The sequence below is a fragment of the Schistocerca nitens genome, chromosome 7, assembly GCF_023898315.1.
Source record: "Schistocerca nitens isolate TAMUIC-IGC-003100 chromosome 7, iqSchNite1.1, whole genome shotgun sequence".
Taxonomy (NCBI): Eukaryota; Metazoa; Arthropoda; class Insecta; order Orthoptera; family Acrididae; genus Schistocerca; species Schistocerca nitens.
The window spans coordinates 356,681,799-356,699,594 of record NC_064620.1 but is presented as its reverse complement, the minus strand read 5'-3'; the positions used below and the strand labels follow the sequence as shown (position 1 = coordinate 356,699,594).

Below are 17,796 nucleotides of genomic sequence, written 5' to 3'. Positions count from 1 at the left end.
ATTATAAATGAATATACAGAAATATTACAATATTTACAGAAATGATTCCAGTATTTAAAAAAATATTATTACTTTAATAGAACTTTTGCGATTAATTAATGCAACAGGATTTATCAAAGCCGATATGATTTACTTCGGAAAAAAATAAGAATAATAATTAGCGTGAATAACAGTGCAGAAATAAATGGTATACTTAATATTTTTAAAATGTGAAACCAAGAACAGCATGTTTGTTTTGGGTAAAAGAACAATTACTTAAAAAAAGCGAAGACAGATAAGTCTTATTTTCGAATAGCTGTTGTACATGAATGAAAAATGATTGTTATTGTAATGTTTAATATTTCTATTTGACTAACTGGAAAATAGTAACATGGTTATTCATTTATATGGAGCGACGTGTGAAGGTACAGAATTTTCATGCAGTTAAAGTTGTGACTAACCCCACAAGTGTTAGCAGTGCAAAGTTTTCTGTACCCTTGTTGTCTTATATAAATGAGCAAGCATGTTGATAATTAATATTATTATAATGTTTATGAGTTAAAAATAATTCACTGAAGGATCTAAATATTTGTTTTGTATTATATTATTTCTTCATGGGCAGTGTGCGGTGGTTGGAGTTCACCAGCAGACGCTTTTATGTCACTGCAAGTGTGGCATGGAGCTTCCAGCACCACACGGATTGCTTACTGGGAGCCTTGAAGTAGGCAACAATAACAACAGCTGTCAAATAAAAGCAATACAAGAAGGAATGAATGTATAAACACTTTTGTAAGAAAATCTATTATTCAATTCCATGTCACCTTAAGATCCCTTTGGTACAGACCAATGCAATTCAACTTGAAATAAAATTGGTTAATCTACATACATACTCCACAAACCACCATATGGTAAGTGGCAGCAGGTACCTTTACCAGTACTAGTCATTTTCTGTTTAGTTCCACTCACAAATAGAATGAGTGAAAAGCCAAAGTCTATATGTCTCCGTACGAGTCCTTATCACAATAATCTTATCTTCTAGATCTACACATCTACACTCTGTAAACCACCATGAGGCTCATGGCAGAGGGTACATCCCACTGTATCAGTTATTAGGGTTTCTTTCTTTTCTTTTCTATTCACATATGGAGTGCGGGAAGAATGATTGTTTGAATGTCTCTGTGCATGCAGTAATTATTCTAATCTTATCCTCACGATCCCTATGGTAGTGATATGTAGGTGATTGTAGTATATTCCTAGAGTCATCATTTAAAGCTGATTCTTGAAACTTTGTTAATAGACTTTCTCAGTACAGTTTACGTCTATCTTCAAGAATCCTCCAGCTCAGCTTCTTTCAGGATCTCTGTGACACTCTCCCATGGATCAAACAAAACTGTGACCATTTCTGTTGCCCTCCTCTGTGTATGTTCAATTCCCCTGCCAGTCCCTGGTTTGAGCCCCACACACTTGAGCAATATTGTAGAACTCTCGCTTGAGTGATTTTTAAACAATATCCTTTGTAGATTGAGTGCACTTCCCCAGTATTCTACCAATAAACCAAAGTCTACCATCTGCTTTACCCACCACTTAGGCTATATGATCATTTCATTTCACATTCCCAGTAAGTGTTACACCCAAGGATTTGCATGAGTTAGACATTTCCAACAGTGACTCACTGGTATTATAATCATAGGATACCATGTTTTTTTGTTTTGTGAGGTGCACAATTTTTTATTTCTGAACATTTAAAGCATGTTACCAATCTTTGCACCACTTAAAAATCTTATCAAGATCTGACTGAATATTAATGCTGCTTCTTTCAGATAGTACTTCATTATAGATAGATGCATCACTTGCAAAAAGTCTGAAGTTACTATTAATATTGTCTGCAAGGTCATCAACATACAATATGAGCAGTAAGGGCCCCAACACACCTCCCAGGGGCACACCTCAAGTGACTTCTACATCTGATGATGACTCTCGATCCAAGAAAACATGCTGGATCCTCCCTACCATAAAGTCCTCAATCCAGTTATAAGAGCCACTTGTTACCCCATATGATTGTACTTTTGACAATAAGCATAGGTGCGGTACTGAGTAAAATGCTTTTCTGAAATCAAGTAATACAGTGTCTATCTGATTGCCTTGATTGAAAGCCTTCAGTACTTCATGTGAGAAAAGTGCAAGTTGGGTTTCACATGACTGATGGCCTTACGTGAAATGTACGCTGGCGGCAGTAGAATCATTCTGCAGTCAGTTTCAAATGCTGGTTCTCTAAATTTTCTCAATAGTGCTCCTCAAACAGAACATTGCCTTCCCTCTATTGATTCCCATTTGAGTTCCTGATGCATCTCCATGATACTTGAGTGTCATTCGAGCCTAGGTGGTAACAAGCCTAACAGCCCACCTCTGAATTGACTTCATGTCCTCCCTAAATTTGACCTGATGCAGATCCCATACACTCGAACAGTACCCAACAATGGGTCACACTTGTGTCCTATCTGGAGTCACCATCTACAACCACCAAAGTTCAAGTATTTGCAACCATGTGGTCATGCACCAACCATTTGTAGACTATACATGAAATAAAGTAGTAGAAATTGAAGACTAATTAAGGTAATATATCAAGATTAAACCTATACCAATGTTTTCACAATTTTTCCACCAAGAACCAACTCACCTCTTGCCCTCATGGTTTATACTCCTGGAAGAGGCCTAGTTGCAAGACCTGTTCGCACATCCTCCCACTACCATCTATTCCAGTCCTGTCACAGACATTTCCTACCCCATCTCAAGTGGGGCCACCTGAGAAAGCAGCCATGTAGCCTACCTACTTAGCTGCAACCACTGTGTGACATACTATGTAGACATGACCACTAACAAGCTGTCTGTCCACATGAATAAGCACAGCTAATTTATGGCCACAATACAGCCGAACCACACAGTTGTGGAATATGCTAACACCAGCTTTCCTGAATTCCAAAAGGTAGGAACTCTCCCCTCCTGCCTTCCTTCCCTAGCCTCTGTCCTCCACCTACCTCTAGCCCTTCATTGCTTCCATTCCAGCCTCAACCCCCCCCCCCCCCCACCCCCTTCTCCCCAGCACACTTGCATAGTCTTTTCTCCTCCTCTTCTCTTCTACCAAATCAACACTCCCTCTCCCACTGAGCACAGTTTCACAATGCTGTACACAGCAGCCCACCATCATTTTCCCACCAAGCCACAGTGACTCCCAAAGGCAATAGCACAGCATCTTCTCGCACCTGTACCCTGCTACCACTCCCCTTCCCCATCCCCTTCTGCATCCTCAGTACTCCCCCAGCCAAGATTGATACTCACCACTGTCAGGCCTCTGCGCATAGAGACAACAGTTGCCATGTGCCCATATAAATCAGCATGTCTGCTGTTCAAGAGGGTGAGTACATTCTATTCTACACCACATTATTGTTGTTCTATCCTAGATTTTCTATTGTCTGGAAAATGAACTATGTGATACTCTGATACATAAATGTTACTTTTTGCTGGAAGAGTTCATCAAGGAAGAGCTGCTTATTTGAGAAGGATGTCACTGATCATTAGCCTTAATGTGTAAATTTATTTCTCAGGAAAATTATATTAATTTTTGAATACTGCTCCACTTTGATAGCTTCATTTTATATCAGTGTATTATATTCGTCACTCTTGATGTAGTGTGTCACCTGTACCCTGGTGTCTTATATGCTTCCAAGAAATGTTAGATAACCACAGACATTTTTTTATATTATTGCCACTTTTAAATTTCTTGCTCATTTTCACACTGCTTTTTAGTGTCATCACTACAGTCCTCACAACAATTTCCTTATTCCTTGCAGACTTGATAGTTTCTTTGTGATTTTTTTCCTTACTCTCTCTTCAAAATTAATGGGCTTCAAGAACCATTGTTTCTTTAGTAAGCACAGGCATTGCCTGCAATGAAACGGCGACCGTTAGAAATTAAAAATGCACGGCAACAACAAATCACATGTAACATTTTGTTATTTTGATATCTTACAAATTGTAATATTTGGCCATTGGCTACATAATTTCTGAAGACACTCGTGTTGGTTGAATGAAACATGCCAAAATAAAGAAAAGTTACATGTGGCTTGTGGCTGCTCTGCAATTCCAATGCTTTCTTTGCTTTCCGGAGGCATTCTATCTCCCTCTATTGTCCTAATTTCTCACTGTTCTCATTTTCTGTTATAATTGCATCTTTATTAATGTCAGAGAACTAACAAAACCATAGCTGACCAATGTTTTTGGGCACCAATAAAATAAATAAATAAATATCATGTCTGAGTAGTAAAGTATAAGCAAAGTGCAACTACTTTTCTAGGTGTCTCCCGAGTAAAACTACCAAAGTTAAAAGGCCCTGAGTTAAAAATCAAATAGGCTGTGTGTCACAGAAAAGAAACAATTTTAGTAGCAAAGGGAGCATGGGAACTAATGCTATTTGTTTCACTGTTAAGCAACAGAGCTAGTCAAAATTCTATCACTGAAGTGATTTACGCAGCATGGCTATACTTCAAAAATAACATTAACTGATCAGGCGACCTTTAATAAAATCCTTTGAAATAAAAAAAAGTTGGCAACTGAATCAATATCTACATTCTGCAAACAACTGTGAAATGTACGGCAGTGAGTAATTCCCATTGTACAACAGCTTAGGGTTTCTTTCCATTGCATACATATCTGCTTAAATTTCTCTGCCCTGTTCATACTGTAATTAATCTAACCTTGTCTTTGTAGTCCCTATGCCAATGATGCATATAAGGACCTAATGTATTCCTTACTTAATACTGATTCTTGAAAATTTATAGGTGGACATTTATGGGATGGTTGCCACCTACCTTCAAGCATTTGGCAGTCCTGTTTTTTATATATTTCTGTCATGATCTGTGGATCAAACAAACTTGAGACCATTTGTGCTGCTCTTAATCTCTTTGGTATCTCTAGTTAGTCCTATCTGGTATGGGTACCACACATGCTTGAACAATATTCTAGGATGCATCACAGAAGTGTTTCACAATCAATCTCTCTTGCGTACTAACTGCGTTTTCCTAGGTGAATGGTAACATGTACCAATCCAGAGTTTATAATCTACCGTCTTTGTATAGCCTCAGAGGTGTTACACGTGCAATCACAGTTTTAGATAATATAAAATATGATATTTATTACAATTAACTATACAGCTACAACTTTACTATCTCCTTAGAGTCGCAATGTATTCTTCTTTAACTTTTTCCCTTTCTTCTGCTGGTGGTAAATAAGGAACAATCCCTTTCACTCTTCTATCTGATCTAACAGCATCCTGAAACAATAATTAGATATGATACATTGTAGGCACTCTATGCACATCATAGCATAAGTAAGATGTTAAAACATGTAGTGCGACTTACTGAGATCTGTACATTATTGCAAATGGCCCTTGTCTGCTTCATCTAAATTAACAGTAATGTATAGTACACACAAGGTGGGAGCAAAGTCGTGAGAATTATTCAGTTAAAAATTCTGGATTTCAGAAAACATTTCAAAAACAGTAACACTTTAAAATAGTGTCCATCTGACTTAATGTCTGTTATTTGATCTCTACAAAGCACGCCATTTTTACTGAGAAGCATCATGCTACTGTTTAGGCATTTGGAAACTGTAATGCTGGTTAACTCTGGTGCCTTGGGAAACAAATTCATTGTGGATTACCTCCTTTATATATATATATATATATATATATATATATATATATATATATATATATATATATATATATATATATATATATATATATATATAAAACTAAGCCATACTGTCCTCATGTGGATTCTTACCTACTTATTGGAGGGAGGGTGGGTTTAATGTTCCATCAACATCAAGGTTTGACCTGCAAATCTTTAGGCTGAAGGGGCACAATATCCCTGCTGAAGGGGCACAATGGTTTCTGCTGTAGATTTCCTTGACAAAAACAGATGTTTTCCAGTCAGTTCATCCAATTTAATAACTATTAGAAGGCTGAGGGACATTTGACATGTTTAATTTTCAACAGCCATCCAACCTGTTTTTCTTTCTTTCTTTTATAAAAAAACTAACAGCAACATTTGTGGACTATGCCTGGATGAATACTTCCTCTCTGTATCCCTGCTGAAACAGTGCAATGGTTTCTGCTACTGATACTCACAATAAAAAAAAAAACTGCTGATTTTAACATAAAAATGCTTTACTAGGCATGATTTTATTGGAGCCAGTATGCAATTGCATGCCTTCAATATGTGAATTGGTACAAACAATCAGATAATACAGAACTAAATGTTTAATATGATCTCTGACCGGCGATGCTAGATCTGATGGGAGATATTACTTTGAATTCTGTCTCTCTCTCTCTCTCTCTCTCTCTCTCTCTCTCTCACACACACACACACACACACACACACACACAAGGCTCTCTACAAATCTCAGCAATTTTAAATAACAAATTTTATTAGAGAATATATGTACTGGTAGTAGTTAGCATTCCTAGTTCCCTAAACAGGCCTCTGCAGGATGTTCTTGAGTTCACGCCACAAAAAAAATATTATATTTCGGACATGCAAAACTTCAGCTTGGCTTGATGAGTCACCCCAAAAAATGATTCCATACGACAGTATGAAATGAAAGAGAAGTAAGGAAAGTATGCTAGCTCTTTTTATTTTTATATCGCCTGTGTTTGACAACACTTGCATTCAAATAGAGATTTGTTTAGCTGCTTCAGCAGTTATGTGGTATGGTCCTCCTATCTGAATTTATTATCGAGTTGTAATCCCAAGAAATGCAGTTTAAGAGCCACAGAACATGAAAGGGAAGCAGTAGTTGGGAATGGAATGAGACAGGTTGCACCCTATCCCCAGTGTTATTCAATCTATAAACTGAGCAAGCTACGAAGAAGACCTTGGGAAAGGATATCAAATTACTGTGCAGTACATCAGTGACACTGCAATCTGTTAAAGATGGAAGAGGAACTGGAACATCAGTTGAATGGAATGGATGGCATCTTGAAAATTTTGTATCAGATGAACATAACCAATATAAATAAATAAAGAGAAATGGAATGTAGTTGTATTAAATTAAGGTAATGCTGAGTGAAATAGATTGGAAGTGAGACACTGTAAGTAGTAGAGGAGTACTGCTTTTGGCACAGAAAAATAACTGATTATGGCTGAAGCAGAGAAGATGTAAAATGCAGACTGGCAATAGCAACAAAAATATTTGTGAAAATGAGAAATTTGCAAACAATTAATATAAATTTAATTTTTAAGAAGTATTTCTTGTAGTATTTCTTTGGATATAGCCTTTTACAGAATAACATGCAGTAGAGAGAAGAAGAGAATAGAATCTTTTAAATGTGGTGCAATAGGAGAATTCTGGAGAGCTGATGGGTAGATTGCATTACTAACAAGAAGGCACTGGATAGACTGGGTAGAATATAGAGTTATGGCATGAATTAACTAAAAGAGAGGATAATTTCATAGTACACAAGCTGTCCACCAATGAGTTATCAAATTTGGAATTAAATCAGGACTCCATTCCACTGAGACTGAAACTTTATGTAATACTGGCTGATTTCAACTTCATAGTCATTATCAAGTATTTGCAACCATGTGGTCATGCACGAACCATCTGTAGACTATACATGAAATAAGGTAGTTCATACTTATCTTAACACTGATCATGACTGTGTTATAAGCAGGTTCAACAAAGTTAACTGGAAAATGCCTTGGCCTTCTTTCCCATATTTTGTTTTTTGCCTTCATGTGTGGTCTACAAACATTAGATGTGTGGCCATTTAGCTGCACATGCTTGATAATATTCATGAGGTTGAAATTGGCCAATTGCAAATAAAAGTATTGCATTAAGTTATAGCCTCAGTGGAGAAATGTCCTCATTTAACCAGTACTTGGTGGCTGTGGATCCAGTTATGTAAAGAACAATTTTGTAACTGAGGGACATGTGGAAGGTAACAATAGTAGAGGGAGACTGAGTGTTGACTACAGTAAGTAGGTTCAAATGTATGTGAGTGCAAAAGTTATACAGAGATGAAGAGGCTTGTCAGGACAGACTAGTGTGAGGGACTGCATCATAATTGTATTTGGACTGAAAATCACAGTGCCAGTTCCTATAAAATGCACCATTCCTATCAAGTCAACCAGTTTTGCTAAATTTTTGGTTCTTGCTATTACAGATTTCTCAGATTTTTTGAATATTTGACAGTTAACAACTACTGCGAAATCTAACAGTTCTTGGCTATGCTACTTTTTTGTTTTTGGGATCAAAAATATTAAAAACTGTTGTTTTCTAAACATTGTGGGTAATCAATTTGATTGTAAGGCCAAAACAACTGAAGCTACAGATTTGCAGTGGTGGCATTTTAAAGCTCCTGAACTGTGTTTTAATTTGATGTGCAACACAACACTACCATGAGATTAATTCAGTCTTGCAAAAATCCATAAAGTTTGGTTTTCAAAATCTCAAAAACAACCCTTTTATTTTATTTTCTGAAAAATGTGTTTTTTATGCGTATCTATTTTCCTTTGATGAAGTTTAAAGATAGCAATTCATAAAAGCTGGTTTTGGTTGGAAGGATTCATAAGGCACAGGCTGTGAAGCAGTCATTGAAATGAAGGATATCAAGTTTGGCAGCGTCTTCAGCAACAGGGTGGTCCACTTGTTTCTTGAACAAATTATCTATGTTAAAAACTGAAATACGAATTACTGATGTTTCACAATAATATTTATTCTGTAGTTTGTCGTGAACAAGCTTTCAGCTTTCTAGCCCATCTTCAGACAACTAAAAGACTAAACAGACAGTCCACACATCATCAGCAAGAGTCTACAGCTGTACAATGATTATTTAATGAGCATATTATCTTAGGACAGAGAAAAATATTAAAAAGTTGCTGTTACTTTAGCAAGGGTGAATAATTGAACTGTATTTTCTCCTTAAGAATCACATAAGGATTCTGTGATTGGTGTTTCCTTATAGTAAGAATTTCTAGTAAAGTTAGTTTTCAGCTTTATTTGCTCCACAGAGTACAAGTAGTGTAAATCCACAAAAATTGTTTTGAGAACAGAGGCTTAGTACGCTCTGAATTATGGGACTAGTGAATGAAGTCCCTATTTGAGCTGTGTGGTGTCAGATTGCACCACTTTACTTGGCAACTGGAAGAGCTGTTTATTATTTCAGAGGACAAGTGAAGCAAGGCCACACAGCATGCTCTGTTTCAAAGATTTGTAGTTCCATCACAACAATTAATTGTTGCTATGGACGGAGATCACTATTCAGAAGAAACTGATGGTAAACTAATGTAATTCAAAATGTGTTGCGAAAATGGGCCACATTTTTATCACTTATACCATTTGTGTACATGGTTTGACAACAACATAATCTGTTTTGAAACACTGTAAGCACAAAACTGTATATTATGACAGGTGCACAGGACACAATTGGAACATAAAAATGGCACTTGCTTTGAAGCGACTATTACAAGAACTTGGTATGGAAACAGAAATCATAATCCATAAATTTCTTATGTCAGGGTATCCATACCTAAGAAATGATGTTGACTTCAGCTTGATAGAAGCAAAGAGTAGAAAAGCAAGGCATGTGTATTTGTCAGATGACTGGATAACCATTGTGAAAGAGTCCAAGAAGAAAAATCTGTTCAAAATAGTTCAAATGATGCCATACAGATTATTTTATCCCCAAAGAAATTGGATGCAGCCATTGTAAAATGGAAGAAAACCACTGACAGTCACAACGGGGACTGGTTAGACATTCAGTGGTTGAGGAATGAAAAGAGACATGCATATTCACTAAAACAGCCTTGTTGCTGGCATACAGTTCCACGAAATTAATTTGGCAAACAAAGGTAAAGGAAGACCAGCACATCAGCTACCAGAAGAAGACAGTCTCTACAAGCAGTGACCAGCAGTTATGGATGCAAAGAAGTAGTAGTATATGTTGGGTTTGCTCACTTCTATTCCTCCCATTTAGCACCATTTCTTTGAACATATTCCTTGCATTGCAAACACACATCAAAAACGGTTTGGTGAGACTAAAGACAATCATGAATTGTTCTGTGTGTGAATATGTAGGCAAATGTAGTCAGTACAAGAAGGGATATAGAAATATTAAACATGGAACTGTTATACTGTGTACTACTTTGTTTGCAATTATTTTTAGGAGTCTACTGAAGCAAGTCCATATTTTCAGTTTCAAACATTTCTGCAGACTACAATGTTTCTTCTATGTACTTGCATGTATGTATTTGCATGGAATGAGTGAAAATAAAGTACATTTTTGTTTGCCTGAAGTTTATGCTGATTGTTTTATTCCCATATGCCCTTATTCTCTGCTATCTCAGAAACACTTACTCTGGACTTGCACCACTTGTATTCTGAATGCCTCATTTAATTTCATAAGAATGACATTCATGCAGAACATGTTTAGCAAGTTTGGAATCTTTCTTTTTCAGTTTCCAACTCCTTTCCTGTTCAGTCAGTCTAGTAGTTATAGCCCTACCAGACCTTGACCCAAATATAATTTGCCACACATATTGCAAGAAATCCTATAAATTCCACTCTCTTCTAAAAGTGGAATTGTGTGATTACTGTTGAAAAGAATGTGAATAAGTATTGCTAGTACAAAAAGCTGGTGTATATTTCCTAGATTTTATCACATTGTGAGGAAGATACATAAGTGCTGTTACCCTCTGTCTTTTCTTCCTACTGAGTACATTATAAATTAGGGCAGGATTATAACCATTACTGTATGCAATTTCTTTAATTATTTTTAATGCATTTTCAAACTCTAATTTGGTCTGTGGTATAGAGAGCTGGTGGTGTGCCATGGAGTGGAAAGCTGTATGTTTGTGTGTTACAGGATGGTGGGAATTGGTAGGTATTACTGTCTCTGCAGAAAGCCACTTTGCTGTGTATCTTAAATAAATAATTTTTTTGCTAATGTCAATAGTAAGGTTTAAGAAGTTGTGTCTCCTCCCACCACCATTGTAAAATTAATTTTATTACAGTGGAAAAATTTGTTTAATTGCCTGGTGGTACCTGTCCACAAGCACAGTACATCGTCCACATATAGACCTACATTCTCTGCAAGCTGCCATACGGTGTATGACAGAAGGTATTGAGAAGTATCCTTGACTGTACGGTGTTCCAAGGTAGTGGTTGATATGCACACATTGCAGAACCTAAGTTTGTTAATTCACAACAAACTAACTCAGTACAGCTTTAGAGGATGAAGGTCCACACATGAGTGCAACTTGAATGCCTTACTGTGACAATGCATAGAAAGTGCCCCCTATGAAGAAGTCCATGATTGTCAAAAAACTGGCTCCGAGCGCTATGGGATTTAACATCTGAGGTCATCAGTCCCCTAACTAACCTAAGGACATCACACACATCCATGCCCCCAGGCAGGATTCGAACCTGCGACTGAAGCGCCTAGAACCGCTCGGCCACACCGGCCGGCGCCACGATTGTCAATAGTGGTGATAAGCAAGGTGGTGATGCGAATGCACAGTGACATGGTCCCACGAGACTGTGAGCTCATGGGTAGTTGAGGTGCAGCTCCAGCGAAGCAGGGCCTTCCGGAGTGGCTGACAGAAGTCCAGCAGCTATGATCCAGGTGAAGGCAAAGTGGGGTTTTCTGGAACTGCTGATGGGAGTCCAATACCAGTGATTTTCGCAAAGGCGTGCGACAGCACTGTCTGGTGAGTAGCAGCAGTGGCAAGCTCTGTAGTCTCTAGCTTAGCCTCAAGGGATGCTGGTGGTCTGTCTGTAGCCCGGAGTTGAACTATCTGTCAAGGGGCTGAGTGGCGACCTAAGTACACTTCAGCACAGGAATACAGGCGCGTTGTCACATGGACATGTGACTATGCAGACACAAGTAGGAGCCTGCGACTGCAGCTCTGTGTGCTGCGACCTGTGCGCCATGTATCAACACAACAGCACAAGGGTTTGAGGTGAACAGCTCAGCAACTCTTCTGTTGACAAAAAACCTCCCTAGGTAAGGCAGGAGCTCTACCTGGCTTGCAAAACATATCTGCAAATATGGATCCAGCCCGGCATATACTAGGGGCAGGTATCACGTACCACAACTAGTCATTTCCTTTCCTGTTCCAATTGCAAATGAAGAGTGGAAAATTACTGTATAAATGCCTCGGTATGAGCCCTAATTTCGTGTCTTTTTGATCTTTACATGAAATGTATGTTGGTGGCAGGAGACTGTTCTGTTGTCAGCTGGAAATATCTGTCCTCTAAATTTTCTCAATGTTTTTTTGCGAGAAGAACATTGTCTTTCCTCCAGGCATTCCATCTGAATTAACGATGCATCTCCGTAACAGTCACAAGTTGATCGAACCTGCTGCTAACAAACCCAGTAGCATGCCTCCGAATTGCTTCAATGTATTCTTTTAATACATCTTGATGGGGATCTCAAACACCCCAGCAGTACTCAAGAATGTGTTGCACAAGTGTTCAATACATTGTCTCTTTTGTGAGTGAGTTACACTTTCCTACAATTCTTGCAATAAACTGAAGTTGATTATTTGCCTTCCCTACTATCATCTTAATGGACTTGTTTGATTTGCAAAGTTACACCTCAATATTTAATCGAAGTGGCTGTGACATGTAGCGCAACATTAGACTGTATTCAAACATTTCTGCACGGTTTTTTTCCACTCATCTGCATTAACATACATTTTGAATATTTTCGTACATTTAGAATGAGTGCCATTCATCACACCAAATAGAAATTCTGTCTAAGTCGACCTGTATCCTTCTACAGTCAATCAATGACAATACTTTCCCCTATGATAAAGTGTCATCAGCAAGCAGTCACAGATTGCTGCTCATACTATCCGTCAGATTATTTATGTACACAGAGAACAAGAGTGGTCTTATCACATTTCTTTGGAGCACTCCTGACAATATCGCTGTCTCTGATGAACACTTGCCATTGAGAAAAATGTACTGGTACTATTACTTAATAAGTCTTCAAGGCACTCGCATACCTCTGAACCTACTCCAATCGCTTGGACCTTCATTAACAGTGTGCACAGGTGAACTGTGTCATTTGCTTTCTGTAAAACTACAAATATCGAATCTGCCTGCTGCCTTTCATCCATACTTCACAATTTATAATGTGACAAAAGGGCAAGCTGAGTTTCACATGACAGAAGTTTTCTAAAACCGTGCTGATTTCTGGACAGAAGCTTTTCTGTCTCAAGGAAATGTATTATACTTAAACTTAGAAAATGTTCAGTAATTCTACAGCATACCAATGTTAAGTCAGTAGCAACCATCCACTGTGTCGTTCAATGGGGCATGGAGGAGCATATGGTCAAAATTCTGCTCTCCGGACTGTTATCAGCTTCCCGGACCTTGTAGCTGCTAATTATCACTCTAGTAGCTCCTCAACTGGCATCACAAGGCTGAGCTCTAGTTCTCCCATCACAGGAAAACTGCTGGCAGTACTGGGAATTGAACCTTGGTCCTCCGCACAGCAGTCAGATATGCTGACCAATTATCTGCATAGGCAGACCACTGTAGTATTTTGGAACACAGCATCTCTTTATCTAAAAACTTTTGTTCAAAATTATTTATAAACATTTCAGCTAATAAGATGCTCAAAGAGGGCCCCATTGATAATTCCTATGACTGACTGTATCAAACATGTCAGTTACTTGTTTTATATCACACATTGTTATATATTTAATCTTTGAGTATAATGCAATACAAGATTTGTTCATAGTTTCTTTGAGTATTTAATTATGTTTGTATCTTTTGTACAGATATGTAGTCATGAAAAGTCATCTATGATTGGAAAAAACAATCTTTGTACAATTATAAACAATAGATAATTTTGAGTGGACTGTCTGTTTAATCTTGAGATGTCAGAGAATGGCCTAGAAAGCTGAAAGCCAGTTCACAATGAACTAGAAAATAACTATTACTGTCGAACATCAGTACTGTGTATTCCAGTTTTTAATACCTCTACATCCCTCCAAGTACTGGTAGAATATATATCTATACTCTGAAGGCCACTTTACAGTATGTGGTGGAAGTTACTTTGTGCAACTTGATACTTTGTGTACTACTGTCACTTCTCCTTTTCCTGGTCTATCTGTGAATAGTACATGGGAAGAATGATTGCTGGTACCCCTCTGTGTGAGGTCGTATCTTTCTCTAATTTTTTCTTCATGGTCTTTCAGCAAGATATCTGGTCAGTCTTAGGATTTTTATCTGTCACTTATCATTCCTTTCACCTCTAGCAATGTTTCTTGATGTAAAAAGTGCCGAGTTACATTGTGGTTCGGGATCCACATTAAACTCTAGCTCTCCCAGTCACAGGCTGGCTATGTCAGTTCAAAGGTCGGAGTTTCAATGGCATACCACCTAAAACAGGAGCATGTCTAGTAAGGCACAGTGAAGTTCAAAACAACTTTTGGATTGATGACTGCTTTACTTACTTTACCTAGGGGGAACCAATATATTGGTTAACTCTTCTAGAAATGAATGTTTAAGAAATTTGATAGTTAACCACACCATGGTGCAAAATACCTCTCTAGCAGTGTCTGCCACTAGAGTTGCATGAGTATCTTCGCGATGTTTTCATGCTTGCTAAATGAATCTGTAATAAAACATGCTGCTCTTCTTTGGTTCTTCTTCATTTCTTGTAACAATATTATCTGGTACGGATCCCCGACTAACCAGCCGTATGGGGTAATCAATCATAGAAGTGAGTTGTACAGAAGCATATAGTAAGGGTAATAAGTAGTGTTCACTCTAGAACCTCTTGTACTAGATAGCTCTTTAAACAGGTGACCTTACTGACTACAGTCTCACAGCACATTTGCTCCCTTATGAAGTTTGTTGTCAACAATTAATCACTGATTGAAAACATTCATATACACAATGTGATACGAAGAAATGATTATCACTGCGTATCACCTAGTCCTACTGTGTTACAGAAGATAGAAGGGGCAGTAAAATAAAAATGAGATATATGGGAAAAAAAATTAAGTAAACTGTTCATCATTTCAAAAGTAATCACCATAGCTGTAAATACACTGATCCCACTGTAAGACAAGACATGAATGCCTTCATGGAAAAAGTTGGCCTGTGGAACTATGATTGTACACAGGCACGCACCTTCTGAAGCAAACCGAAGGGCACGAATGTCTCTCTTCACTAAAAATTGCATGGAGAGATACTGGGGTGTATGGAGGATGTGGGCTCACAGACATGTCGCCCTGGTTGTTTTGAATACACTGCAGAAGTTTTTCTGGGGAACCCTTACATATCCTCCACACAGTCCCGATCTCTCCCCATATGATGTCCATATTTATAGAGCTCTGATGAAAGATGTATGTGGCTGTCCATTTACTTCAGATGAAGATGTGTACATCTAAGTACACTATGGCTCCTTAGGCAACTTCAAACACTTTTCCATTAGGGCACTGACCATCTTGTCTCACAGTGAGGATCAATGCAATAACAACTATGGTGATTACTTTTGAAATAATAAATAGTTTCGTTACTCTTTTCTGTCTCATTTTCATTTGACTGATCCTTACAGTAATGTTTTCGGCTTGAAAAATCACTGAACATCTATCTAGTGATGTAATGAGTCAACGGAACATGCAAATAACTAACTTTTCTCGAAGAGGACGACAACTGTATGGTCTTGGGGAAAAATAACAGCTGTAGGTCCTCCTGCATTCGGCCATTTGCAGTACCAACACAGCAAGACCAGTTTGGTTAATATTACAGAGCTAAGTCGATCTACCATCCAGATCACTGCCTGCTGCCCCTCCATGAAGCATAGGTTTCTCTTGACTGTCCATAGATACCTCTCTGTTGTGGTTACACCAATGGAACCGTTATCTCTATCGTTGAAGCACACAAATCATCCCACCTTGGCACAGTAGTGTTTCACAGGGGGATGTGTACACACAAGATCAAAATCCGACATGATGAGGTTGAAATGATATTGACTTACCTTCACAAAGGCGAAGTTACCTTAAATCTTACTGTTTCTATTAATTATAACTGCAAAGCCAAATATGTACTTTCGTGTTCACTCACTGCTATTTTGGAAAACAATTGAACTATCTTTAATTCACGAGTTGCTTCATGTTTTTACCAACAGTTCGAACGCAAAAATAGGTTTCAGCCGCTCGACATCATTGATTTTTACAATACTTCACATTACATTATCATGGAAAGAAACTACTATGTAGTGGTTTTCAAGTGACTGACAAATTTGTATCAGAAACGCGTTAGATTTGTACGGTAGGTGTTTTTATCGCCAACAAAGTCATCACTCTGACAATGATGTAATGAGCTGACAGTATCGTGGTAAGTATTTGGGGTTTGCAACGACCCTGAATGGAACTGTTTTTTTCACACCTAATGCTTTAAATGATAATTTGTATTTGGTTAAAGGTAACTCAATGTAAGTGATAAGTACAGTTGTAGGGTATGCGTATCTATTATCTTCGTGTTCGGCGAAATAAAAAGAAACCAAGTCTCTGCTCACCCAGAATTTCTTGCATGCATTGTAGTTGTCAAAATGCTTACTGCATGCGTCTTTGTCATAATTGTTGGCACCTAAGCATTTGAGTGACATTTCTTGCTCCTGAAACAGGAATTCTTAAATTAAGAGGGTTGTTTTATACGTAATCAAGACATATTTCAGATATTTCAAATGAAAATTAACCTTCAGACAAGGATTATTATCATCATTATTTAATTGATCTCTTTTCCTGTGCGCAGCACGGCTTTGTTTTGTTTCCATTGCTGCCATCTAATACATGCATTGCATACTCTAACTTCACTTGTGTGGATTGACGGATTGTTCCAAATGTTACTTCTGCTCCATGTTTGTTTTGGAAGTAAACCGCTATGATATCTCTGACCAGAGACACGTTTAGTACGTCAAAATCAGCGCCACATAAACTTACACCAGCAATGCTGGCGTCAAATCTTTCCACATGACAGCGAGGATCGGTTTCTGATATTCATTTCATTTATTCATTAGCTCACAAAATAGATATCAAACTGCATAACGCACCCTCCATTGTTACCCTTGTATATATGTTATGCGTTTTGAAATACAGCTTGCATTGTACGGTACGCAATTCTACAATTTTATTACACTACCTACAGAAAGTTGTTCCACTCACAGTCTAAAGACTAATAAGTGGAAGCTGTTTGTTTGGAATTAAATTAACAGATTATAAGAATTTGTAAGAATAGCTGCAATTTGTTTATAATTGCTAGACAACTCCTACACCTCTATTTACAAATTCATCAACAGTGTTGAAAGCTTTTTATTTCAGCCCAGATTCTACAACCTTTCGGTTTTCAATTTCCTGATGAAGTACAATACAACAAATAGTTTTCTGTATACATTGTCTGCACGTATGTCCCAGTTCAATTTTGTGCCGAGGTGGATACCAAGTAATATGACAGAGTCTTTGTCATAGCAGTCATTCATTACCTTTTAGGGTGAATATTATACTCTCAGCTTTGCAAATGTTTATTTTTAGTTTATTTACCTTAAACCAGCAAGATGCCTTGTCAATCCTAAGTTTATTAATTCCCTACATAGTATTTTTTGTCTTTATGGGAAGTAATAAATGTGGTATAATCTGCATAAATTACTGTTTTGTAAGGTCTACACAGATCATTAACAGAAAAAATGAAAAGAATTGGTCTGAGATCCGATCGCTGAGGTGCTCCTCTTATGATGTC

General features: G+C 37.7%; 1 protein-coding gene across 1 annotated transcript; it reads right to left on the bottom strand.

Annotated features, from left to right (window-relative positions):
* Positions 1-5,140: 5,140 nt before the first annotated feature.
* Positions 5,141-16,945, bottom strand: LOC126194867 (coiled-coil-helix-coiled-coil-helix domain-containing protein 7). Its single transcript, XM_049933212.1, has 3 exons — positions 16,760-16,945; positions 16,580-16,678; positions 5,141-5,305 (listed from the first exon to the last, which is right to left on the bottom strand). The coding sequence occupies exons 1-3, from the start codon at positions 16,844-16,846 to the stop codon at positions 5,198-5,200; spliced, it is 294 nt and encodes a 97-aa protein (XP_049789169.1). The 5' UTR covers positions 16,847-16,945; the 3' UTR covers positions 5,141-5,197.
* Between the last annotated feature and the right edge of the window lie 851 nt (positions 16,946-17,796).

Excerpts from the sequence above, each read along its gene's own strand:
- LOC126194867 (XM_049933212.1), bottom strand. The coding sequence starts at position 16,846 with ATGGCAGCAATGGAAACAAAACAAAGCCGTGCTGCGCACAGGAAAAGA. Across the intron at positions 16,679-16,759 it reads ATAATAATCCTTGTCTGAAG|GAGCAAGAAATGTCACTCAA; the intron begins GTTAATTTTCAT and ends TTCCTGTTTCAG. Across the intron at positions 5,306-16,579 it reads ATGCATGCAAGAAATTCTGG|GATGCTGTTAGATCAGATAG; the intron begins GTGAGCAGAGAC and ends TTATTGTTTCAG.